Below are 26,342 nucleotides of genomic sequence, written 5' to 3' on the forward strand. Positions count from 1 at the left end.
TGCTGTTGAACATCAAGGGAAATGTTATGATCTCTTTTTTTTTTGTAAGTAATCACTGCCTGGCACTTCTGTGACACAAATGTGTTTGCCACTTATCAGACTAAGTCTGAATGTTGTGCAAGTCTTACTTCATAGTGGCACTGTCTGTTTATTTAAGGGATTAGAAATGGAACTGAACATGGTGCCGCCATTAGCAAACACGTGACCTTATGATTGAGGAAAAGTTCTTGAGTGAGCAGCTAAAGATGACTGGGGGTAGGACACTACCTTGAGGAAATTCTAAAGGCATATTATGGAAGAGATAATTAGGCCTCAGCAACTACAATCATCCTCTTTTACAGTAGTTACGACTCCAGCGAATGAAGATTTGTCACTCCCGATTCCCATTGACTGAATCCAGTTACGCTTGGGCTCTGTCAAAGTATGATCACTCTCGCCACATCTCTGGAGGTCAGCTCTTTTGTATATGCTTGGATCCAGGCTGCAACGTGTGGCACAGTGTTGAGTCTTGCTGATTGAGAGGGAACCGCAGAAACAGCAGTGGCCATTCAGCCTCTCGAGTCTGATCCACCATTCGTTTACATGATTGTTGACCTCAACACCATTAACCCACCTTTGCTCCATATCTCTTCTTACTCCAACATAACAAATATCTGTCAGTCTCAGTCTTGAATCACAATTGACCCAGTCCTCAGTCTTTTAGTCATAGAATCGTAAGCCCAACTCATCCATGCCTACCAGGTTTCCTAAATTTGCCCATTTTTCCAGCATTTCTGCTTTTGTTTCTGATTTCCAGCATCAAAATTCATTCGCTTTTTTTTTTGACCCACTTGCCTGCATTTGGTCCATGTCCCTCTGAATCCTTCTTATCCCGGGACCTGTCCAAAACCAACCCGAACTTCCTTCCAATCTATTTTTATAAGAGAGTTTCTTGACTTACTTCTTAAATGGCATGGCTCTCATTTAAGATTTCCACCTTAGTCCAGGAAATCAAAAAAAGAAAGTTTCCCTTTGTGCACTGTGTGAATCCTGACATAATCTTCAATAACCCAAATCAAATCACTCAATCTTCCAAATTCCAGAGAAAGAAAAACGGAGCGAAACTGCTGGAAGAGTCAGGTTCACTGGCAGGAACAACATCTGGTCAGCAGAGCAAGCCTTTACTGGATTAAGATGTACGCTCCAACCAGCAACCCTGTAATCTGACAGTTAACTGGCTCAGGATACCGTCTCATTTACAGAGTTATAATCACATACTGGGTAACCAGCACTTGAAACCCGCTTTTACCCACCAACCATAATTGCAGTCGATTTATAGGTCGGGTCAAAGGGACAGCGGCCTTTTCCATCTTCTGTTAAGAGATTACCAAAGCGATTTTTCTCAAGAGAGAAGTTTGCGATATGCTACGAGGAAAAGATAACAGGTTACACCTTGTGCTTGCAATTAGCTGGCAACATTTTAAATTCTTCACATCCAAAGACAGCAGTGACAACACTTACGATGTAGGCACAAGTTGGGCTGAAAGCATAAGTCCCACAAACATAAACGTGTGTGCTGTTCACCTGAAGGAGGATTTTGATGTAGTTGAAGCAATCACTCTGAAACCAGAGAAACCCATTAGAACCTCTGACTTGCCATTGCTCTTAAATGTACCTCAACAGTTAATTTTCACCTACCGACAGGCTCTTGCCCTTAAAGTGACACTCGTTCCTCTTCTGCTCTGGGACTTCCCAAATCACCTGTAAAAGGATATTCAGATTTGATTCAAGATCTTGCACTGACATCCATTAAACAACCAATAATCCATCTCAACTCTTCACTGTCAACAGCTTGTCTTTGCCGTCAAAGCTGCTAAAGGTAGGGAATGCACAGTTTATGGTTCTAGCAGTAGGAATCACTAATAACCTATTGACAAATTGTAAACAGAAACTCATTGTCAACAGATTTCAGAAATTGTGACTTTGGGTCCATATTATTAAGTTCAGGATGCTGCCAAAATGGTTCAGTCCAATGCTCAGCCAGACATTCTCCAGGTGTTCTTTGGATGCAATGACATTAGACTTCCTCATTTACATAACAAGGGTGTCTAGAAAATAGCCCATCTCTATATTAGGTCAAATTGGTACAATCTCAGCCCTCTATATGGGGATTGGCTACTGTATGGTACAGAATGATACCAACGAAGTGGGTTCAATCCCTTTTCTGTTTGTAGTAGTTCATATATACCTACTTACTTTCATTGTCCCATGCTTAATGTGCAGTGGTGCCCTTAAATTACATAACCACTTATCTCAACCTGACTCTAACAAAGGTAGAAGCCTTTGGTTTCTCATGGACTATCACTAAGCAGCAAGTTCTTTGTCAATCTGCACCCAATCCTGAACAGGCCCCTTTTACAGCCAAGTTAGCCTTCATGAATCAACTTAAGTGAACAATGCTTCACTCAAGCACCACTGACAACATTTTAAAAAGGGCAGTTGTTATCCAGTCAGCCCTTCAGATTCACTTTTAAGGTTCCACGACATTAAGGTTGATCTGCTAACTGAGGCTCGATCATGTGATCCAATGAATTCCACGTGACACGAGGGGCGAGTCAACATTGGAGTAACATTGTGGAATGAGGAGAAGGAGCCAATGACCACGTGGCACTTTGACTGCCTCCTATTATAATAGAGAGGCCACCCTTTTCAACAGTGCCTGTCATTAGTGGTTGGCAGTCACACAGTGGGATGCACACAGTCTCCTCTTCAAAACATTTCCAGACAGTTCCTATTCAACTGTTGGGAACTGCGAGAGATTTCCCAACTGCGGGTTGAGCAATCTATTAAAGCAACTCCTTAAAAGTCAACTCATGCTCCACCACAGTTGAGTGTCTACAGCAGAAAGTCTTTAGTCATTTACTGTAATAGTGCACTTGTGCCATTCGTCACAATAAGTAGAATAATCAAAATCAACCCCCCCTCTGAGAGATTAAAGAAAAGACATACAACATTCAATGCACAGAGAATCCCACTGACAATGTTGGAGACCAGTGAGGAAATGAACCTAACAAAGAATTGGAGAAACTGGATGCAATTCTCTGTCTAATGTTGTAAACCATCTCTCACTTTCTTTTCCTGACACACTAGAAATGCCACTTCCATTATAAATCAGTGATTTACTCCTGTCCTTTTCTCAAGAATTAACAGAATTTGGTGAATGGCTGATAGTCTATTGCCGGTCTCCCTCAATAAAGACGTACATTTCAACAAAACTCAGTGTACTTTGTATTTTCGTTCTTTGTTTCTAGAAATTCATTTGCTGCCACGAATAGTGTTCAGCACCCTGACAATAGTTGTAGTAGCAATATTCAGCGTGGGGCTCCAAGACTAACTGATGTTGAAAACAGGATTAACGATGCCTCCAGGAAAGTGATTGTGCGAAATTTCAATGATAACTATTCAATTCAGGATTGTCAAGAAGGAGCCCCTCGCTGGTTCACCACACATGACTGTCGCTGACCTGACAACCTCAATATCAAATTGGATTGCTTCTGTCAGATCTGGGCCGAGGCTCCCTCCAAATTGGGAGCTAGCAGAGGGTTAGTCTGCACAGGCTTTGGGAAACTGGGCTCATCTTGGTTCAGTAATTACATGACATGAGTGACAGCAGGAGATATGCTGTCAGTCACTGCTTCAGGGAGAGGCGCCCAGCAGTTAATGACAGAATTGGAGCTGGGGTGGAGGGAAATTTGGTGAAACAACGTGACTGAACTGTATCTCTGTGACCCTGTGCCTGTGTCTGGATGTATGCTCTGACAACTGACAGTGAAGCGTGCTTTGATAGTTCCCAATGGACTTGTATCGACAGTCAAGACATTCTTCTGCTTTGTGCCATAGCACTAATTGTCCATTAAATCCCAAATGAATGACGTTTAAAAGAAATAAGGAAGAGAAATAGCCAAAGTATGACAGCACTTATTTGCTCTGCAGCAAGATAACGTCCCACCACCGTTCAGCTGGAAATAAGAATATACCTCATTTTTAAATTCATTGGGAGCAATATTGAAAACGTCCAAAGAGAAAATGGCATCTTTTGCACCAACATAGAGCAGCCCATGTTCGGGACTCAGCAGCAGCTTTGTGTAGTTTCGCACTCCGTCTCGATGGAAATGTTTGACAGGTCTGTCGGTGTTATCTGAAAGAGAAGAAATCCTCCTGATTAGAGCAAGTGGCAAAAGCCCTTTCCTCCCAAAACAGACAGGCAGCTGACAGCAGCCTCTCGCTCCTGTTCGTCGGGCTTTCTGGAAGGTTTTACCTTGAATATAATTTGGGAGGTAATTTAGCAGGTCTGGCAGCATCTGTGGAAAGAAAGCAGAGTTAATTTTGCCAGTCCAGTGACCCTACTTCAGAGCTGGACTCGAATCATTAACTCTACTTTCTCACCACGGGTACTGCCAGGCCTGCTGAGTTTCTCCAGCAATTTCTGTGCTTGCCTCAGATCTGCAGTATCCACAGTTCTTTGTTTTATTTGAGAGATAATTACCAGTTTAAATATCTGAAGCTCAAATGAACAGTACAATACAGTGCAGTGGCATGCTTACAGTACAGGAGGAGGCCATTCAACCCACTGTGTCTGTGCTAGTTCTCTGAAGGAGAAAGTCACATGCTGCCATTCCCGTGCCTTTAAGCTGCAACTGTTTCACCTTTTCAGATAATGAGCCAATTCCCTTTTGGTTGAACAAGCCTCTGCCACGTTCTCAGGCAGCGCACTTCAGATCCTAACTGGTCCATGTATAGAAGAGCTTCCTTTAAATTACCATTGCTTCCTTCGCTAAATTATCTTAAAGCTGTGATCTTCAAATTTTCTACGGTGGTTAACAATTTCTCTCTATCTGCTCTGTCCAGACCCTTCAGGATTTTGTGCATTTCTATCAAATCTCCACTCAACCATCTCTTTCCCAAAGAAAACAGTCCCAACTTCTCCAATCATCTGTATAAAACTCAAAAGCAAAATATGTCACTTTTTAAAAGAGATTCAGAGGAAGGGGTTCAAAAAGGAAGGTTTTGCATCTTTGTGGTGCCTCATTGATTTGTACCTCAATGTAACATACAACCTTTGAGGTGCAGACACTAAAAATGACCAGGTGGTCTTTTGATCTTGGTTGCAGTCATGGGAGCAATGTTGGTCTGGACACTGGAGAATTCCCTGTTTATATGGACAGGGCTATGGGATTGTCATGTCAACAGGTGGACTTTTAGTTTAACAGCTCATTTGCAAGATGGCACCTCTGACAATGAATCACTCTCACATTACGGCACTGAACTTTCAGCTAGATAATCCACTGTAGCCTGTGACTGGATGTCCAATCATCAGACTTAACAATCACGAGACTGCCATGATTAAAATGGGCAACATTTAAGGGACGGTATGTTTAAATAGGGACTAAAAAGAGAAAGACCATGGAATGAGGACATACCACAACCAAAAGGACTAGTCACACTACCATACATCAGGAGCATCTCAGAACTGACAGCCAGACTACTGCGACCTCTAGGACTCATAACGGCACACAAACCAACAGCCACGCTCAGACAACAACTCACCAGAACGAAGGACCCGATACCCAACATGAGCAAAACTAATGTAGTGTACAAAATACCATGCAAGGACTGCACAAAACACTATATAGGACAAACAGGAAGACAGCTAACAATCCGCATACATGAACATCTACTAGCCACGAAACGACACGACCAGCTATCCTTAGTAGCCACACACGCAGACAACAAGCAACATGAATTCGACTGGGACAACACTACTATCATAGGGCAAGCCAGACAGAGAACAGCCAGGGAATTCCTAGAGGCATGGCATTCATCCACAAACTCCATCAACAAACACATCGACCTGGACCCAGTATACCAACCACTACAGCGGACAGCTGAAACTGACAACCGGAAGCGGCAGTAACCACTGTAAACACCGGAGGAAACATCAAAGAAGCGCTTCACAGGAGGCTCCCAAGCACTGATGATGTCGCCTAGCCAGGGGACGAAACATTTGCAACAAAAACTTCCAAATCGGCGAACAGAACCACAACAACGAGCACCCGAGCTACAAATCTTCGCACTAATTTACATCTCCACACCTTGGATTAATTATCTACAATCTTCAAGCTCTTTTAGGCTGAAAACTGAACTGTCTTTCACTGTCTTTGTGCATTGACGTAGGAAATAAATTTAAAGTATCCTTCCTTAAATTGCACCATTGTGGTTTTTCTTATTCACTCATGGGATGAGGGTGTCACTGGCTAGGCCAGTATTTATTGCCCATCACAAAATTGCCCAGAGGGCAGTTAAAAGTCAACCATGTTGCTGTGGTTCTGGAGTCACATGTAGGCCAGAATAGGTAAGGATGGCAGTTTCTTTCCTTAAAGGGTATTAGTCAACAAGATAGGTTTTTCTGACAATCAGCAATGGATTCACTTAATTCCAGATTTTTTATTGAATTCAAATTCCACCATCTGCCATGTTGGAATTTGAGTTTAGTGTGGTGCTGGAAAAGCACAGGAGGTCAGGCAGTATCCAAGGAGTTGGAGAATCGACATTTCGGGCAAAAGTCCTTCAGGTCAGGCAGTATTGAAGGCTTTGGAGAATCAACATTTCGGGCAAAAGTCCTTCATCAGCCTCATTCCTGAAGGGCTTTTGCCCATACCATAGATTCCTCAGATGCTGCCTGAACACCTGTGCTTTTCCAGCACAACACTCTTGACTCTGACCTCCAGTCCTCACTTTCTCCATAGTGAGATTTAAACCTGGGTCTCCAGGATATTAGCTGGGTCTCTGTATTAACAGCCCAGCAACAATACCACTAGGCCATTACTTCCCCATAAGAAAGGCTGCCTGGAGGCAGATTCAATGGTGGCTTTCAACAGAGAAATGGATAATTATCTGAAGAGAAAGAATTTAGGGCTGATGGGGGAAAGGTAGGGGAGGGACACTGGGTGAGCTGTTCTTGCACAGAGTTGGGGACAATGGGCTGAATGATCTTCTATCTTGTCATAGCTCTCCTATGGAATTCTGATTCCACGAAGACAACTTTAATTCCATAAATGAGCCATTTGGATATTAAAACGTCTTCTCTGGTAACATTGTATAAATGTTACTGGGAACGTCGTGAATTTATATATTTACAAAATAATACATGCTACTCCAAATATCAGTCCCATCACTTTGTGTGTGTCTAATCATATTTTGTAGCTGCCGAAATGTCACACTTGTACTAAAGTTATGAAAGACACAGTAAACAGTCACCCTTGGATGCCATCAAATATGAACATGTCAGACTCAATATTCGAGGCAGGGAATAAACACGAATGGGCAGAAGAGGTTTTAATGAATACCACAAATGTATTAATTTTTCAAATACCTTTGGCTTCATTACTCAAGAGTGTAAATGCTGGAATTTTTAATAAAAAGTTATATTGTGAAAATAAGACTGACTCAAGCAGTTGGCATCTAGTTGTTTATTTTCAAGAAACCATATTTTCAGTGCAGAGGATCAATTCACTGCACCTTGCTCAGTCAGGAAGCCACTATGCTGACACAAAACTAAACTGCAATTTAATTTAAATTGATTAATAATTTAGCACGCTGATTAGTTTACAGGCTCCCATCAAATCCAATGACATTTTGTCGATATCACATGACAGACCCAGAGTCCATGCAATTATGTTGGATGTCACTGGATTGCTCTGAGCTGGAGTACTGCGTCACCCACACCTTCGGAAGGATACTGTGGCCTTGAAGATGGTGCTGAGGACACTTGTCTGAAAGAAGCCAGGGATAAAGGAGCTCAGCCATGGGGAGAGATTGGAGAATCTGAGATTGTTCTCACTGCAGAGAAGGCTAAGAGGAAATTGGATGGACCTGTTCAAAACGATGAAGAATTTTGATGGAGTTGACGGGTTTCCATTGGCAAGATACAAGGGAAGACCACCAAGTTCCCCTCTAAGCCAATCACCATCCCAATTTGGAAATATATTACTGCTCTTTGCTGTCACTGGATTACGCATACAGCACAGTATTGTAACGGTTCAAGAAGGCAACTCACCACCACCTTCCCAAGGGGTGACTAGAGATGGGCAATGAATTCGGTGCTGACCAATGATGCCCATGTCCCTCAAGTGAGTAGATATAATACAGGTCACAGTAACCAGAGGTTACCGATTTGAAATTATCATCTGAGGAACCCGACAGGAGAGGTTTTTTATAACACTTACTTGTTTTTATCTGCATTACACTGACTAAAAGGGCTGTGGACACAGATTCAATTATCAAAGATGGGGGAACGGTAGGGGAGGGACAAAGTTGAAAATGTGAAAAAGAAAAAATCTGGAGGCATAAGGGGAAAAACTGAAATTACTTGGTAGCTCTTCTGAAGAGGCGGCACATGTTAATATTCTTAATTAACATATTCAGACATATTATGACACACCTCTGGAGTAGATGGAACTTAGATCCCAGGCCTCCTCAGACAGAGATAAGGACCTTACCACTGTGCCATAAACAGACCTCTAGAATAGGAATGATGGGCTAAACAGCCTCTTGGCAAAAGTAAGGACCGCAGATGCGGGAGATTTGAGTCGAGAGTGTGGTGCTGGTAAAACACAGCAGGTCAGGCAGCATCCGCGGAGCAGGAGACACGATGTTTCGGGCATAAACCCTTCATCAGGAATGAGCCTGGGAGCCTCAGGGGTGGAGAGATACATGGGAGGAGGGTGTGTGTGGGGGAAAGGTAGCTGAGAGCACAATAGGTGGCTGGTGGAGGAAAAGGTGATAGGTCAGAGGGGAGGGTGGAATGGATAGGTGGGAAGGAAGATGGACAGGTGGGACAGGTCATGAGGGCGATGCTGAGCTGGAAGATTGGAATTGGGATAAGGTGAGGGGAAGGGAAATGAGGAAACTGGTGAAATCCACATTGATGCCATAAGGTTGGAGGGTCCCGAGGTGGAAGATGAGGCGTTTTTCCTCCAGACATCGGGTGGTTAGGGTGTGGCGGTGGAGGAGGCCCAGGACCTGCATGTCCTTGGCAGAATGGGAGGGGGAATTGAAGTGTTCAGCCATGGGGCGGTGGGGTTGATTGGCGCCCCGCAGATGTTCTCTGAAGTGCTCTGCAAGGAGACATCCTGTTTCCAGTGTAGAGGAGACTGCATCGGGAGCTCAGTAAATGATATGTGTGGAAGAGCAGGTAAAACTCTAATAAATGTGAAAGGCTCCTTTGGGGATTTGGATGGAGGTGAGGGGGGAGGTATGGGCACAGGTTCAGTAATTCCTGCAGTTGCTGGGGAAGGTGCCAGGAGGGGAGGGTGGGTTCGTGGAGGGGCGGGAAATGGATGAGATGCTCTGGAGGGCATCATCGACCATGTGGGAGGGGAAATTGTGGTTGTTAAAGAAGGAGGCCATTTGGTATGTTCTATGGTGGAATTAGTCCTCCTGGGAGCAGATGCGGCAGAGGCAGAGGAACTGGGAATAAGGGATAGTGTTTTTCCAGGAGGCAGGGTGGGAGGAGGTGTGGTCCAGGTAGCTGTGGGAGTCAGTGGGTTTGTAGAAACTGTCAGTGTTGAGTCGGTCACCATTGATGGAGATGGAGAGGTTGAGGTAGAGGAGGGAGGTGTCTGAGATGGTGCAGGCGAATTTAAGGTCAGGGTGGAATGTGTTGGTAAAGTTGATGAACTGTTCAACCTCTTCCTCTGTTATAAGATTCTATTAAAAAAACTCCAAATATGTAATTAGAAAATGATCATTTACATTACATGTCTTTGTTTCATTTCTTCCTGCTGTGTAAGACCACGTGCTCAATCATAACAAAACGCTTCTGGCTTCCTGACAGGTTATTCCAAAACGTGTTAAAAAATATTGCTATTTGAACAGATTTCCCTTGAGCTTTCTGTTAGTGATAATGGATTCAGACTCAGAAGATGATGGGAAGAAACTGACTGAGAGAATCCATTCAAACTGACTCTTCGCCTCTGGGACGTGGCTTTGAAACAGACCCAAAGCCTGAGATGAAATGGAAATCTCCTCTGGCTGCAGCAGTTGACTTCTGAAGAGACTCAGCTGACCACGGGTCCCCAGTGAAAAACATTCAGAATTCAGCGGTAATTATCCGAGGGAGCACTAGCTGGGAGTCAGGGAGGATCTCACCCTGACACAACATTGATGGCATACTTTGAAATTCAAATTTATTTTTCGAGTGTAGTGCATTATCCCCCATCCAGCCAATAATGTAACAATTCTAAAGTTCTCTCCTTAAACCTCTCTGCCTCTCTTTCTTTTGCTCTCTCCCCCTTTAGAGCTCTTCCTGAAATCCTTTGATGATGCCAGGTTACTGGTCTTAATGTTTTATTTCGTAGGTGGCTGGCTGCCCCAAAGTCTAGACGAACTCACCATAGTCGATGCAAACTGCCTCAGGACAAGCTAACCTTGTGCTTCACTTGCAGACATTAGAATCCTTACTTGGAAATGATCAAACACCAGTTCCTTGACAGTTAGTTTCTCTCCTTTTGCCACACACCAGACTTCTGGATGGAAATGTGCCTACTCTTTATACCTTGTTGTCAGTTGCACTCCCTTGGTAATGTTCTTTCCTCTAAACAACAAGGTATTAGGCTCTAGACCCAACCCAGTATTTGAAGACAAGAATTAGTGCTGAGCTCTCTGCAGACGCTGGAGATCTGAAATACAAACAAAGTGCTGGAGAAAGTCTGCAGGTCTGGCGGTATCTGCGGAGAGAGCTAAGGTTTTGAGTTTGATATGGATTTTCTTTGGAAATGAGTTATACACTATCACCTGGCCAATATCCATCTCTCAGTCAACATAAGGAGAGCCCATTATCTGGGCAATTGTCACATTTGTTGGATTGTGGGAGTTTGGCTGTGTGGAAAGAGCGGCTGTTCTCATAGAGTACGACAGAGACTAGACTCGAAAATAGTCTGAGTCCAGTGATCGTTCTTCAAAACCCTTCTGTTGACTCTCAAGTCTGCTAGACTTTTGAGTTTCTCTTTGTTTCAGGTCTCCTGCATCCGCACTTTGCTGTTTTACTTAAGAGTAATTTGTTGGCTGTGAAGACATCTATCCGGTGGTCATGGGAAGTGCTATTTCAATGCAAGCTTTTCATTCCCCTTTGGCTGGGATCTGGCCAGACGCGGTTATCTGATATATGGGCATTTCCAGGACAAGTTCAAAGGCCAGAATAGCAAATTATTCCATCAACCGGCTGTGAAACGCTATAGCAAAACCTCCGCACTGAGTACTGATGAATAAGAAACATCACTCATAAATACTCAACAAATTAAATATGGAAGCTGCCTCCTAACAATCATCATAACATACAATCTAACATAATAAAAAATACATTTAAAGAAGCCTTTATCTTCCTGTTGAGCTAACTGGCTCCCAGTACAGCAAAACAAGGGATGTAAGATGATCCATTATCAGCCTTCCTGGAACAGTCTAAGCTTGGCTCCTGTCCAAATGCATGCCACTTGTGGTTTTTGTGGTACTGAGCTACTGAGCTGTGGTTATAGATCGGAATCCCAGATTGGGATGGTGCTTTAATCTGCTGCCTGTCATCTGCCAACCAAGTGAGTGTTCAACTCTTGTCAGTACCAAGCACAGCTGGGTATCAAGTGTGGCCACATTCAAAAAGAAGCATGCAGCCAAACCTTAGGAGGGAGGATTCTGATGCTGCAAAATAAACTAAATCTTGATCAGCTTTTGAGTTCTGATGAAAGGGCATTGTCCTGACATGTTTTATTCTCAGATATGCTTGTGCTGCCTGAGTATTGACACCATTTTCAGATTTTCTTCCTGATTTCCAGCCTCTGAATTGGGGCAATAAAAGCAGGACCCCTCACACTTCATAATGGAACAGAAGGACCCGTGGAGTCCACACATAGTCACTGTCCTGCAGTGTCTCAACTAGGAGAAAGTGAGGACTGCAGATGCTGGAGATCAGAGTCAAAACGTGTGGCGCTGGAAAGGCACAGCCGGTCAGGCAGTATCTGAGGAGCAGGAGAGTCGATGTTTTGAGTAGAAGCTCTTCATCAGGAATGAAAGGCAGTTCATCAGAATTCAAAAGCTGATCAAGATTTACAGTTTATTCCCAATGAAGAGCTTATGCTTGAAACATCGACTCTCCTGCTTCTTGAATGCTGCCTGACCCGCTGTTAATTTCCAGCACCACACTTTTTGACAGCTGGTGGCATCTTGTTTTTGACAGCTGGTGGCATCTTAATAACATTCTGTATTTGATCTCAAATTTTGGGTGATAACGTCAATGATGTATTTATTTTTCATTCCTAGTTTTCCAAATGATAAATACCTGAGTCTTGTGCAAGTCTATTCAATGGCTTGCTCAGCCACCTCAGAGGATGTTACAGCATCATCCCTCATCGTTATCCAATGACAATGGGGACCAGGAGCCAGGGATTCAGTACAACAGGAGTTCTCACTTCCTGTGGCCTCAGTGAAATATGGTCAATGGAGGTCTGTCTAAGAGTAGGCACAATGCAGAGGCCACTTTTCCTTGGCAGCAGTCTGATTCCAACTCAGAAAGTCAGAATTTGTTTAGACTGAAGTAGCACAGCAGACAAAGGAAGTCATTGGCCCCTTTAAGTCCGTGCTGCCATGAATTAAAACCATGGCCAATCTGTCATCCAAATCCATTTGCCTGAGGTGCTTCCAGTTAAGGAGATATTTCTTTACCCAGGGAATGGTGAGCCTGTGGAATTTTCTGTCTCAGAAAGCAATTGAGGCCACAATGTTGAAGGTTTTCAACAAGGAATTAGGTGTCTTTCTGAGGGCTAAAGGGATCAAAGGGTAAGGGAAGAAAGCAGGAACAGGGTACTGAGTTGGATGAACATCCATGATCATATTGAATGGCGGAACAGGCTCAAAGGGCAGAATTGCCTCGTCCTGCTCCTCCCTTCCGTGTTTCTACCCTTTGGCAAACAGAAGGAGCACCTCGAAGTTTCTTCTTCACCACCACTCCCCCTACTCCCTCTCTGTCCCTCTTCCTCCAATTATGCAACTAAACCAGGTTACACTTCCTGGCAGCTTTACGAAAGTGAGTGTTGACTGAAATAATAGCAGTGAAGGGGTTAATGTTCATGTTACACTGGCTCCAACCATTCTGCTGATCTCACACAGAGGTCTGGAGATGCAAAGAAAGAGTTTTATTCCAGCTTTCAGAGGAAGCAGATGTATCTGTACCAGTCCCTAAGGAGTGACCAATTATGCCTAACCAAATCTATTTGTAATTATTGCTCCAATGTAATTCAATTTTTTGTTATCTAATATCAGTGTCTCCTTTATAGATCCCTTTGAATGGGATAACTGCTATGGTTAATCACTAGATAGGTTCATGACAAAGAAGGACTGGTGTCAGCAAAGTACCTTAAACACCTCTTATCTATACCACATGGTAAAGGTGGCAAATACCACAAGGTGCCAGCTGTGGTCATCTGGGAAGATGTCACAGTGCGGACACTCGATGCATCACAAACAGCACATGACCCAAAGCTGATTGGGACATTAGCGAATCTTCCTATGAGCCCAAACAATAATGGGGGCTCCAACACAGGCAAGACTCCCACTATCCCGGCAATCTCATGGACTTTGGGAGCCATAGCATTTTCTTGCAGAATTTACCGCAAATAAAATCCATGAATGTGCATTTAATATGGAGAATTGGTTCATAATTTTTCATAAGAATGCTATTTACACTGAAGTTCAGCAATTTTTGTATTTTTGCTGAGTTTTATCCTTCTGCGAGATATTACAGCTCACCCATACTAGAATATCAGCTTATTCATTATACTTGAACCAATAATCTTCAAACTCCAGGCTAGAGTGCTACACACTGAGCCACAGCTGACATCAAATAAGATTCTGATATCCTGGGAATTAGAGGCCATGAGTCATTCTAAGTACTTTCAGCTCAAAAGTGATAAATCTGGGGAAAATATTAACTTCAAATACCAGCTTTTGAGAGACTCAAATTAAATAGAATTTTGCATTTCTGCAAGGACTCTTACCAGTTTTTATAGATGTACCTAAGAAAGCATTCTATCTGGATGCATCATTGCTTGGTACACAACTGCTCTGCTCAAGACCAAAAGAAATAAGAGAGTTGTGAACACAGCTCAGTCCATAAGCCAGCCTTCCATCCACTGACTCCATCCATACTTGCTGCTACCTCAAGCAGCCAACATAATCAAAGACCCCTCCCACCTCAGCTATACCCTCTTCCACCCTCCTCCACTGGCAGAAGGTACAAACATTTGAAAACATATACCAACAGATTTAAGAATAGCTTCTTCTCCTCTGTTATCAGACCTGTGTTGGACCTCTCATATACAGAGCTGATCTTTCTCTGCACCTTCTCTGGAGCTGTAACACTGTATTTTACATTTTATTCTATTACCCTACTGTACTTACATAAGGTATGAGTTACCTGGATGGCACACAGTACTATACTTTTCACTGCATCTTGGTACATGTAACAATAAAAATCAAGTGAAATCAAATACTGTGACTGAGATATTGACAAAAAGTGAAATGATTTAATTATACTTGATCAAATTATTGTTAAACAAGTAACTGTTTAAAGATAAAAAAAAAAATTGTCGAGTTTACAGTAAACTAAGTGGAATAAGTTGATGACATTTTTTTAAAAAAGGATTTGCATTTCACTTTCGTTTCTCCGTTCTCCTGACCAGTAAAGGCCTTTCTTTAATATTAAAAAATCAGTTTGTTCGTTTGTAACTGATCTTTTTACAGTGAGTACCTTCACTTTCAATATTCATGTTCTACCTGCCACTTTAGCTTTGACATCTCATATGTGCAAGATGAATGTGCGAGACAGAAAAGTAGAAACCGGGGTCAAGGGGATTGCTGTTTTATTTGCAACAATGTACAGGACTATCAAGTTGCCCATGGGCCTGTGCAGAAGACGTCCTGTTGAATATATCTACTGGATTGGCCTGTGAAAGATGATAAGTCAATGAAAAAGAATGAAAGATCCACTTGTCCTGGTCCTCACTGATCTCTGTCACATAGGTGTTTGTTCATGATTGTATTGATAGGAGTAACTACTGTGCTGTCATTGTGGAATGTAAGTCCCATCTTTTGCCTTCTCTTTTATGTTGGCTACATCTACACCTATGTGATAGCGAAAGGTAGGGGTGTGTGTGTACGCGCAATTTTTACACGCAAATGGATGCCTGGTGTAGGGTTGCAAGATCTGTTCTCAATCTATCCTATTTGGCATAGCGGTCATGCCATTGAAAGGAAAGATGATATGCTTAGGGCGAAGATGGAAGCTCATCCCTAGTTGGCACTGATAGGCACTCTGAGGGCAAATGGAGGACATCATGGCAACACTACGCCACACAGCTGCAGCCAGGAGAGAAAGCCAAGTTTCTTTCCCTGCAGATCTTGCATGAACCAGGAGGATCTTTGGGACAACACACCAGTGTCATGGTCACATTTCCTGAGAACAGTCTTTTTTTCCCCGATTTTGTTAAGAAACTGGATCTCAATTCTCCAACTGCCATACACAAACTCTGGAGTACTGGTCCAATTGTGTCACTGGTATTGTACCCATAAGACCGGAAGACATATCAGGCTAGACCATTCAGTCCATCAGCTCTGTTCCCCCATTTATTCAGATTGTTATTGATCTGGTAACCCAAAATGTGACAGATGTGAGAAGAGCTGAACATGCAGGCTATACCAGTCTTATATAACAAATGGATAGATAATTAATTCTGGAGCAACATGGTTACTAACCCTCTGGAATTATCCCACAGTCTCCAGCATTGACAGCACAAACATCTGGACACTGCGAGAAACTTTGATGGTAGACCATCATGGAGGTTGCGTTTCAGTTTCTTTGAATGCCTTTGTGATTTTGTTGTAATCTAAACGGATGTTGTGGGAGGGAGCGGGCATGTTGGAGGGGGCAGAGCTGTTGGAGGTGGCTGGCTATGTTCTGAGGTATTCAGGAATAAATGCAATCAGACTTTACACCCTATATGGAAGAGGTAATTTATCGGTCAGGCACCATTTCAAAGGTAAACTAGGTGGTGTCACCTAGGATAGGGCTTAAAAGTATTCTAGTTTCACGCTGGTCAGAAAGAGTCCCCTTCAATGTAAATGGAGGAAACCTGCAGGCCAGCACTGCATGCTGAAACCTTTTGTGTAGAAACCATTCAACTGTACAGTGCTCCAATCTTTGTGGGAAAGCTTTCAGCTACTGGAGCTGTCCTCAAGCCAATACTTTCAACTCTTTTCATCCTTGAGTGGATTAACCATTCAGTCACCAGGTAACTATTCACACCTCCCATAAGTCTGATATGTATATTTTACTGAGCTGTCCAGAGATACACCTCTGGAGCAAATGGGTCTTGAACCCAGAGCTTATGTCCTGAGGTAGTGACAATACCAAATTGGCTCAAGTGCTTTAAGTCTAGTATTTAACAGAACAGTGCCACTAATTGGGCTTTAATCAGACATGTTCATGTAAACTTTACAGCATTAGCACTCAGGCAAGATGAATTTTGCTATCAACCATCTTTGAATTAGTGTAAACAATTTATCCTGCAGCGTTCCATCTCTGCTTATGCTCTGCACTGTTTTAACAAACATTCATTCGGTAATTGAACATCAAACATGACAAAAAACAGCAAACGTTTTCAGGAGACAAGCCAATTACACAGAGACAGATTTTCTCTAATTGCTTCTTGTTGAATGAATTGCTCCCTGGGATAGAAACAGATAAAACTTTGGAGGAGGGAGGGAGAATTCTTTGTGCTTTCATGCCACTGTTGTCATGGTTACCAGCATGGAACAGGCTTAGCTTGTTTGCCTCAATTATGAATCCAATTCCATTTCAGCTGAAATAGGTGTACTGAGAAATATTGCTTTAAATGATTCATGTGTGACACATAGTTGTAGTTCATGCAGACGGATTGCAAAGAGGCTTACACCCTCAGTTCAATTGAGTGTGGTGGACACTGTGGTCAGACAAAGTGCTCAATGAGGGGTCTGTTAATTATAACAGGCATGCATCGGGTTAGCTACTAACTCAGGAGAGGAATTTAATCCGAAAAAAAGGGTAGATTGACGTCAGGTGGGAGGTTGGAAGGGAGAGGGTCCCAGAAATCTGTTTCCTCTCCCAAATCCATCAACTGCTAGATTTAACTGGGGCTGGAATACATTAACTATGACAGTGAGCCAAAGAGCTAGTGGGAAAACACTGGCCCAAAGCAGTGAAGCACTGAGATTAAGGTCAGACGCTGAGGGAGTGCTGCACTGTCATCATTCGGGGTGACATGTCAAACTGATATGTCATCTGCACTCTCTGATTAATGGTAAAGATCCCATGGTTCCACTTCAGAAAAGGACAAAAGAACTCTTCCTGGTATTCTGGTCAATACTTATTCACAAATCAGCATCACAACACAGACCATTCGATCATAACTGCAATTATGTTGGTGAGAGCTTGCTGGGCAAAAACTGCCTGTCAGGTTTCCTGCATTAAAACAATGACTATTGTTTAAAACCATGTATTTGGCTGTAAAGTGCTTTGGAACATTACCTCTGGAGCAGGTGAGACCTGAACCCAGATCTCTCTGTTCAAGGGTAGGGACAATACCGAGTGGAAACATCGACTCTCCTGCTCCTCAGATGCTGTCTGACTGGCTGTGCTTTTCCAGAACCACACCTTTTGACAAAACTACTGCACTACAAGAAGGTCTCCCATTGCCTGTTCTTATTTTAAATTTAATGTGTTTTTCTAATCAATCAGTTCAGAGATGTCACTACATACCTCTGGAGCAAGACGGAGTTGAACCAGGGCCTACTAGTTGAGGGGCAGGGACACTACCACTGTGCCACAAGAACCCTCAAAACTACCCTTTTTTTTTCTTTTTTCTAAAGAGCTATCCTTTAAGTCTGGTTTAGTCAATCATTTCAGCCAACATATATTATGAATCTTCATAGAGTCAATCCTGCACAGCCAATGTAATATAACGCCTATTCCTTGAATGTCCAAGTTTCCTATTTTAATGTGGAGAGACCAAGATTAATTCAGATAAAATCCATCTGTCATTCCTTAGCCCTGAGACTTAATTTGTTCTTTGATTGTGATCTTTGAGATATTATTCAGAACCTTATTAAAACTTTCAGATCTTCCAGAAATCCTTGTCATCCTCGCTTCATGTAAATTTAATTGAATGAAGATCAAAAGCTGAATGAAAAAGTCAACTGGTGGCTACATTTTCTATGTTGTTTGGAATGTTTCTCATTTGAGTGAATTCCTACTTGACCATGTTCAGTTTTTATCTTTACTGAACCATGTGACGTGGGTGTTGCCAACATTTATTCCCCAATCTTAACTGCCCTTGGGAAGATGGTAATGAGTCACCCATCCTGAACACAACTGACCAGCTAGCTGGACCTTTTCTGGGGCAGTTAAGAGTCAACTATACGACTGTGGATCTGGAATCACATGTAGACCAGACCAGGTAACATTGGTAGATTTCCTTCCCTTGAAGAACCTATACAGGATTTTATGTCATTCCCATAGTTTTATGGTCATTATTACTGATGCTAGCATCCTATTCTCCACTTATTTAATTAATTGAATGTAAATTCTCCCAGTTGCTGTGATAGGATTTGAATTTATGGTTCTGGATCATTCCCCCAAGAAACTGAGACGCCCCATGATTTGACACGCCAGTGTTGCTCATGGTACGGCTGCAAAATATTATGATGAGATTCCCTAGAGTGTGGAAACAGGCCCTTCAGCCCAATCTGACACTCTGAAGGCTAACACACCCAGACCCATTTCTCTCTGACTAATCGACCTGATGCTATGGACAATTTAGCATGGCCAATTCACCTGGCCAGCACATCTTTGGATTGTGGGAGGAAACCCATGCAGACACGGAGAGAATGTGCAAACTCCGCACAGACAGTCTCCCAAAGCTGGAATTGAACCTAAGACCCTGGTGCTGTGAGGCAGCAGTGCTAATCACTGAGCCACCGTGTCAACCAGATGAAAGCACGTCAGAAATACAAAACAGTGGAAGTAAGCAGACCAGTTAATTGATGGGCAGCAAGTGACCACACACTTTGTGCGACTTCAATATGAGCAGACCCAGGCAGTGCATTATACAGATACAAGGTTGAACCTGTAGCAATTACAGTTGGTTCTGATATAATGCGATAGTTCAGTTTCCATGCGATCCCACATTATAAGAAAATCGTCAGTAGCAGCCCCATTCAAACTAATGGGGCCGCAATCATGTTATAACCATTACAGGTAAGGAAAGTTCACCTTCTATGAATAACGCTCTAAATTCTTCAATCACGTTAAAGCCAATTCGCATTGATGAAACACGTGTTATAGCAGAACCGACTGTACATAGATAAGGGGTGAGAAAACTTTGCTAAGTACCAGAACAATAATTGAAAACAAGTATAATCTGAGCATCATCTAGGGACAACTAGATAATTAAATTGTAATTACATCCAGTAGGCTTGACTATTAAGTCAGACATTGGACGACTCTGCCTGTCAATTGTAATTCTGTCACAAGAAGCTGCACGTAGAAAGGATGGTAATTATTTCAGTTTGACATTCCACAGGCTTAATCGGCCAATTTGGTTTGGAATATATTAGCAACATAAGAGAGAGTAAGTAATTCAGCCAGTCAGGCCTGCTCCGCCTTATCAATTATGTGGCTATTATTTGTTTTTGAGGGCTTGCTGTGTGAAAATTGGCTGTCACCATTCCTACGTTATAACTATAACTATGTCAAAATGAGTTAAATTGTTGTAACGTGCTTTTGGGTGTCCTGAAATTGTGAGAGGCTCTACAATGGAAAATTAGTCCAGGGTAATTCTATACTACAATTCAATTCTCCCTTGTCCACATCCTTTGCATTTTTATGTGATACAAATGTAGTGATTACATTTGTCCGGATGAGTGCAAGATGAAAAGCTTTGACACAATGTCTCTCTTTTCACCCACATCAGTGAACATACTGATATATCTTCCCTTTATAGGGAATGGATTTCCAGATTTCCACTATCCTCTACTTAGATCATAACAAGCTGCACCAGATAATATAGGGACATGGAGCTTTCCAATCACATTGTCATGGGTGGGTCGCATACAGAAGGCTGAGGGTCACAAATGATTCATCTAAACTCATGCCATACACAAAATAACAGTGCTATGATTCAATGTTCATTTGTACTATCACTAATTATTGCCTCATGTCACAAATAAAATTGAATTCCAATGAACTTGTATCTACTTGACACTAATCACAATTAACAGAATGTTCCAGAGTCCTTTCAAACCAATCAGTTACCTTTAAATGCGGAAAACACAGCTCACATCGATAGCTCCTGCAATGGCAATGTAATAATGAGATCATGTTGTTTCAGTGATGTTGGTTAAAGTATAAATATTGACAAGGACACGAGGGAGAACTGTATTCAAAACTGTGCCATGGACTTCTCTACCTCCACTGTAGAGAGAAGAAGAAGCCTTATTTTAATTTCTCACTTGAAGTATTGTCCCTCTGGCAGTCTGACAGTCCATCTGTGCTACGCTGTGGGGTGGCAACAAATGCTTAGATAGGACTGGCTCTGGAGTACGACTTTGGCCTCATGATTTTTGGCATTAGAGGTGAATATGAGAGCCACTGACAGGGGGTCTACTGTCCTCTTGTATGCACCTCTACAAAATATAGATTAGATTACCTACAGTATGGAAACAGGCCCTTCAGCCCAACAACTCCACACCAACCCTCCAAGGAGTAACCTGCCCAGACCCATTCCCCTAACTGACACACCTAACACTGTAAGCAATTTAGCATGGCCAATTCACCTGACTTGCACATCTTTGGATTGTGGGAGGAAACCACACAGACATAGGGAGAATGTGCAAAGTCCACAAAGTCAGTTGCCCAAGCCAAGAATTGAACCCAGGTCCCTGGCACTAGGGGGCAGCAGCGCTAGCCACTGAGCCACCATGCCACCCTAGAAGTGATGCAGAAAACAGCATCTTATCCCTCCTTGTTTTCACATTCTTCACCTTTGTGAATGAGTGAAAGGCCATTTGCTGTTGTTCATCAGGAGAAATTAGTGCAAGGGCCCAATTCAGTGAGGCCTTTGCTGAAAGTATGGGTTGTCTGTCTGACAGTTGGTAACAAAGAAATCAGGGAATTTAAGGCATCAATCAAGCAGCAGTACAAACCTTATGAATCAGATCTTCCTCACGTAAGAACTTCAAGTTGCTGTCAGATGAAAGCTGCATTTTTATCTCTGAATCTGTTGGGTTTGGCTTCGATTCTATGGCAGTGTCTAATATATGAGGTCTCCATACTGGCATATTTCCTGTATTGCAACTGCGTCCACTGAGGTGCTTAATTGGCTGCAAGCCAAATTGAAACATCCAGTCCTCATGAAAGACGATATATAAATGCAGGGGTTTATTTTCATTTAGTTTCCTTTAAGATGTTCTGCCTACTTGTAATCACTATGACAATGGGTCTGATGATCTACAAGAGTTACATCTTCAAAAAACTCAACCAAGTTTGTGAGACATGATTTTCCATGCTCAAAGCCGTGTTGACTATCCCTAATCAGTCCTTGTCTTTCCAAATACGTGTAGACACTGTCACTCGATTTCTCCAACAACTTATCCACCAACGACGTCAGGCTCACCAGTCTATAGTTCCATGGTTTTCATTACCAACTTTCATTACCACATTAGCCAATCTCCAGTCTTCTGGCACCTCGTCTATGGTCTATGGTTACGGCTGGGAAAATCTGGCTATCGGTGATACAAATATATCAGCAAGAGGCCCAGCAATTACTTCCCTAGCTTCGCTCAGAGTTCTCGGGTACACCAGATCAGGTCCTGGGGATTTATCCACCTTTATGCGTTTTAAGAGGTCTAGAACATCCTCCCCTATAATTTGGACATTTTTCAAGATGTCGCTATTTATTTCCCCACTTCCTCTATCTTCCATGGTGGGGAAGACCTAATAGAGGGCGTAGGTTTAAGGTGAGAGGGAAAAGGTTTAAAAAGGATCTAAAGGGCAACTTTTTCACGCAGAGGGTAGTGCGTATATGGAATGAGCTGCCAGCGGAAGTGGTGGAGGCTGATATAACTATAACATTCAAAAGGCACCTGGATGAGTAATGAATGGGAAGGGTTTAGAGGGATACAAACCAAGTGTTGGCAAACGGAACTTGATTAATTTAGGGTATCTGGTCGGCATGGACGAGTTGGACTGAGGGGTCTGTTTCTCTAAGAGTTCATGTAACATTACATTAGAAGCAATGAGCTCTAGATAAATCACAGTAAAATAGTTTTTTGGTTCTCATTTCAGGTAAAGCCTCCACAGAACTGAACCAAATGGAAAATCAAACCACAGAAGGTGATAGTGACTAAGAAAGCTGAGGCTATTGAAGTGTTTAGATACAACAATGATATATTTCAAGTTGAGGTGTTGAGGAACATGGACCTATATATATAGATCAAAGAGATCATAGATCCAAATCATAGACTCCCTACAGTGTGGAAGCAGGCCATTTGGCCCATCAAGTCCACACCGACCCTCTGAACAGCATTCTACCCAGTCCCAATGCCCCCTACCCTATCCCTGTAACCCTGCATTTCCCATGGCTAACCACCTAACCTGCACATCCCTGAACACTATGGGCAATTTAGCACAGCTAATCCACCTGACCTGCACATCTTTGGACTGAGAGGAACCCGGAGCACCCGGAGGAAAGCCACGCAGATACAGGAAGAATGTGCAAACTCGACACAGAAATCAAACCCGAGTCCCTGCCATTGTGAGGAAGCAATGCAAATCACTGAACCACCACCATAACTGCCCTCAGTATGGACCGTGAGGATCAGTGAGGAGAGGCATGATGGGCCAGTGTTTGGAATGGGATGATGTATAGGCAGCAGAGCCTTGGAGGAGCCGAGGTTTATGGAGGTTGGAACGTAAGGAGGTCAACCTAGAGAGCAGTTTAGCAACTAAACCTGATGGAGGTGCAAGTGAAACCTGGGCAGAGGCTGGGGTTATGTTCCACAGGTAGGACTGGCCGGTTCACAGAGACAACATGGGGTCAGATATTCAGCTTGTGATTAAATAAGGCATTGAAGCTGGAAACAGTCTGACTCCATCTGAGACAGAGGGCACGATTCAATGCCAGCCGGGTGTGAAGGTGGTGCAGGGCATTTGAGTGGGTGGGAGAATGCTGGGTGGGTTGCCACCATTTTCTTCCAACTTCTCTGATGAAATCCAGGGAGGGAAGTCCAGTCGATGGTCTGCCCACCCCATTACTAATTAATGCCCACAGCCTCATCCTACTGTCACTGGTACTCAAACCGCCAGGGGTGTGAGGGCAGATGAGGGCAAGGTTGGATCCTCGTCGTTCCCTGAAAATACACATGGCGTTAAGAACAGAAATCATGGTTAGCAAGGATCTGGCTATGAGTGTACAAGTAGAACCAGAGATAGAAAGATGTGATGCAGGAAAGAGAGAGGGCAAGATGGATGGTGGTGCTCAGTGGGTGGGGACAAACAATTGGGAGGTGTGAGAGAGAGAGAGAGAGAGAGCAAGAGAGAGAGATTAGGTAAGGTTACAGAGTTGGGGTGTGGTGTGATTGGAGGGAGATTTGGTTAAATGGGGCCAGGGTGAAGAAGTAGAGTTTCTTAAATGGAACACAAAATCAAGACTGGGTAAAAACAATGACTGCAGATGCTGGAAACCAGATTCTGGATTAGTGATACTGGAAGAGCACAGCAGTTCAGGCAGCATCCGAGGAGCAGTAAAATCAACGTTTTTGCCTGAACTGTCGATTTTACTGGTCCTCGGATGCTGCCTGAACTGCTGTGCTCTTCCAGCATCACTAATCCGGAAAATCAAGACTGACATCCCAACACTGTACTCTCAGTCAACATCACTAAAAGTAACAAATCTGCTGATCATTGCTGCATGTGGAACCTTACTGGGCAAAGATTAATAGTTATACTTTGTGTATCACAACAGTGAGTACAATCAAAAATATTTCACCCGCTGTAAAGCATTTTGAGACACCATAAGGTAGTGAGCAGTATATGAATGCAAACTCTTTATTACTCAGTCGTGGAGGTCAACATAACGTCCCTTGTGATGGAATAATCAAGAAGCTTTTTGTGAGCTGTATACATGCCACAGTATAGCTGGTAATCATTCAATCACATATCAGTTTCATTGCAGTCAAACTGGTAAATCAGCAGTAGAAAAGGTAGAAGCAGAAAATGTTTTCATGACAGAAAGAAGCCACTCGACCCAATATGTCTGTGTTAACACACCCAGCTTTGTCTGCTGTCCAGCAGACTTTGGTGGTAACTGGCAAATTTCAGCACTTCAGGTACAGATCCAGCTTGGTTTTGAAACACTTTGAGGGTTTCTACTTCTAACACCCTTTTAGGGAGTGAGTTCCAGACCCCTACCACCTCTAACTGAAAAGTAATGCATCCGATATGAGCAGAGAATTTCTTGTATCCATTCTACCGTCTTGTGTTTCTCTCGTCTACTTTTCCTTGACAGTGCGAGACCATCAAGCTGAGGGATGTTCAAGCTTGAAATGGAATACTGTAACTTCCATTCGGACAGCCAGTGTCAGTTAAACAATAGAGACTGGACTGCATATACATCTCCTCTACTCAAACACCACACCTTGGTCTTGTTTCAAAAGTCTTTGTATTTCCCACACCAACTTGAGTGGGAGTACCAGCTGCTTTTATTTAAAGCTGTTTCTGCTTAGCTTAATTTACTACATTAAATATGTGCCTATATTTAATTAAAGTTTACAGAAATACTGAATCAGGACCTGTTTACACTGCAAATTCTTCTGTTTGGCTCATTATGGTTCAATGTGCAAAAGAAATAAAACAAAGTATTAATTAGAATACAAATGATATAATGCAACTTGATCCAGAAAAAACACGTCTTTGTTAAGATCAGCCATATGCTAATAAATTGGATTTGGCTTTTTCTCAAGAGTCAACTGACAAATTTGAGTTTCTTTTTTCACAGTGGGAATACAAATGGGGTAGGCCGTTCAGCATCTTGAAGGAGAAAGTCAGGACTGGAGATCAGAGTCAAGAGTGCGATGCAGGAAAAGCACAGCAGGTCAGGCAGCATCCGAGGAGCAGGAGAATCAACGTTTCGGACAAAAGCCTTTCATCAGGAATGAGGCTTGATTCAGGACCTTGGACCTACTCAGCCATTCCATTAGACCACAGCTGATCAGCATCTCAGCTCCATTTTACTTGCCTTATCTCCACATCCATCCATTAAAAATCGATTCAGAAGCTTACTGTTGATATTCTTTTGATTTCAGTCACCAATTATTTTCCAGCATCCGTTAGTTCAAGAGAATTCAAGACATATCCAAGATGGCAGAAAGCAGAGGGTGATGGTTCAGGGGTGTTTTTCCAACTGAAACTCTGTACTCAATGGGGTCGCACAGGAGTCAGTATTGGGGTCCTTGATGTTTGTGGCTTATATGAATGATTTAGACTTGAACGTAGGAGGGTTGATCAGTGAGTTCGCACATGATACCAAAATTTGGCTTTAGACTACTGGAGGTTATGGATGGGCTGATCAGTGGCAAATGGAACTCAATCTGGATAAATATGAGGTAATGTACTTGGGCAGGACTAAGGCAAGGGAATGGCAGGGCCCCAGGAATTACCAAGGATCAGAGGGATGCTGATGTGCATGTCCACCGGTGCCTTATGTATCAGGGCAAGAATTTAAAGTGGTTAAGAAGGTCTATGAAATATCTGCTTTTATTAGGCAAGGCATAGAGTTTAAGAGAAGGGAGGTGATGCTGGAACTGTATAAAATGTTGGTTAGGTCACAGTTAGCATATTGTGCACAATTCTGGAATCCACATAAGAGGAGGGATGTGATTGTATTCAGAGGAGATTTACCAGGATGTTACCGAGACTGGAGAGTTTCAATTATGAAGAGAGATTGGACATACTGGGGTGTTTTCGTTAGAACAGAGGGGATTGAAAGGGGACATGATTGAGATGTATAAAATTATGAAGGGCATACACAAGGTAGACAGGAAGACATCTTTCCCCTTGATGGAGGGTTCAATGACTTGGGGGCAGAGACTTAAGGTAAAGGACAGAAAGTTTAGTGGGGAGATAACAAAATGATTTTTTATCCAGAGGGTGGTGGGAATCTGGAGGT

General features: G+C 42.9%; 1 protein-coding gene and 1 long non-coding RNA gene across 6 annotated transcripts in view; one reads left to right on the forward strand and one right to left on the reverse strand.

The window, feature by feature from the left end:
• sema4ba (sema domain, immunoglobulin domain (Ig), transmembrane domain (TM) and short cytoplasmic domain, (semaphorin) 4Ba) overlaps positions 1-26,342 on the reverse strand; it is a 469,915-nt gene that overhangs the window by 49,542 nt on the left and 394,031 nt on the right. For all 5 annotated transcript variants that reach the window (XM_087981180.1, XM_087981181.1, XM_087981183.1 and 2 more), the window contains 4 exons: positions 4,017-4,177; positions 1,678-1,740; positions 1,501-1,599; positions 1,293-1,404 (listed from right to left, as the gene is read on the reverse strand). In XM_087981180.1, the coding sequence (XP_087837306.1) occupies positions 1,293-1,404; positions 1,501-1,599; positions 1,678-1,740; positions 4,017-4,177 (435 nt within the window). The remainder of the gene's footprint in view (positions 1-1,292; positions 1,405-1,500; positions 1,600-1,677; positions 1,741-4,016; positions 4,178-26,342) is intronic.
• On the forward strand, positions 7,758-25,455 carry LOC148138649 (uncharacterized). The gene is made up of 2 exons (XR_015753825.1): positions 7,758-8,168; positions 25,173-25,455. It is a non-coding gene; the product is annotated as an uncharacterized LOC148138649 (long non-coding RNA).

The sequence above is a fragment of the Chiloscyllium plagiosum genome, unplaced genomic scaffold, assembly GCF_037043375.1.
Source record: "Chiloscyllium plagiosum isolate Xiang-an unplaced genomic scaffold, Cpla_swu_hap1 HiC_scaffold_39, whole genome shotgun sequence".
Classification (NCBI taxonomy): domain Eukaryota; kingdom Metazoa; phylum Chordata; class Chondrichthyes; order Orectolobiformes; family Hemiscylliidae; genus Chiloscyllium; species Chiloscyllium plagiosum.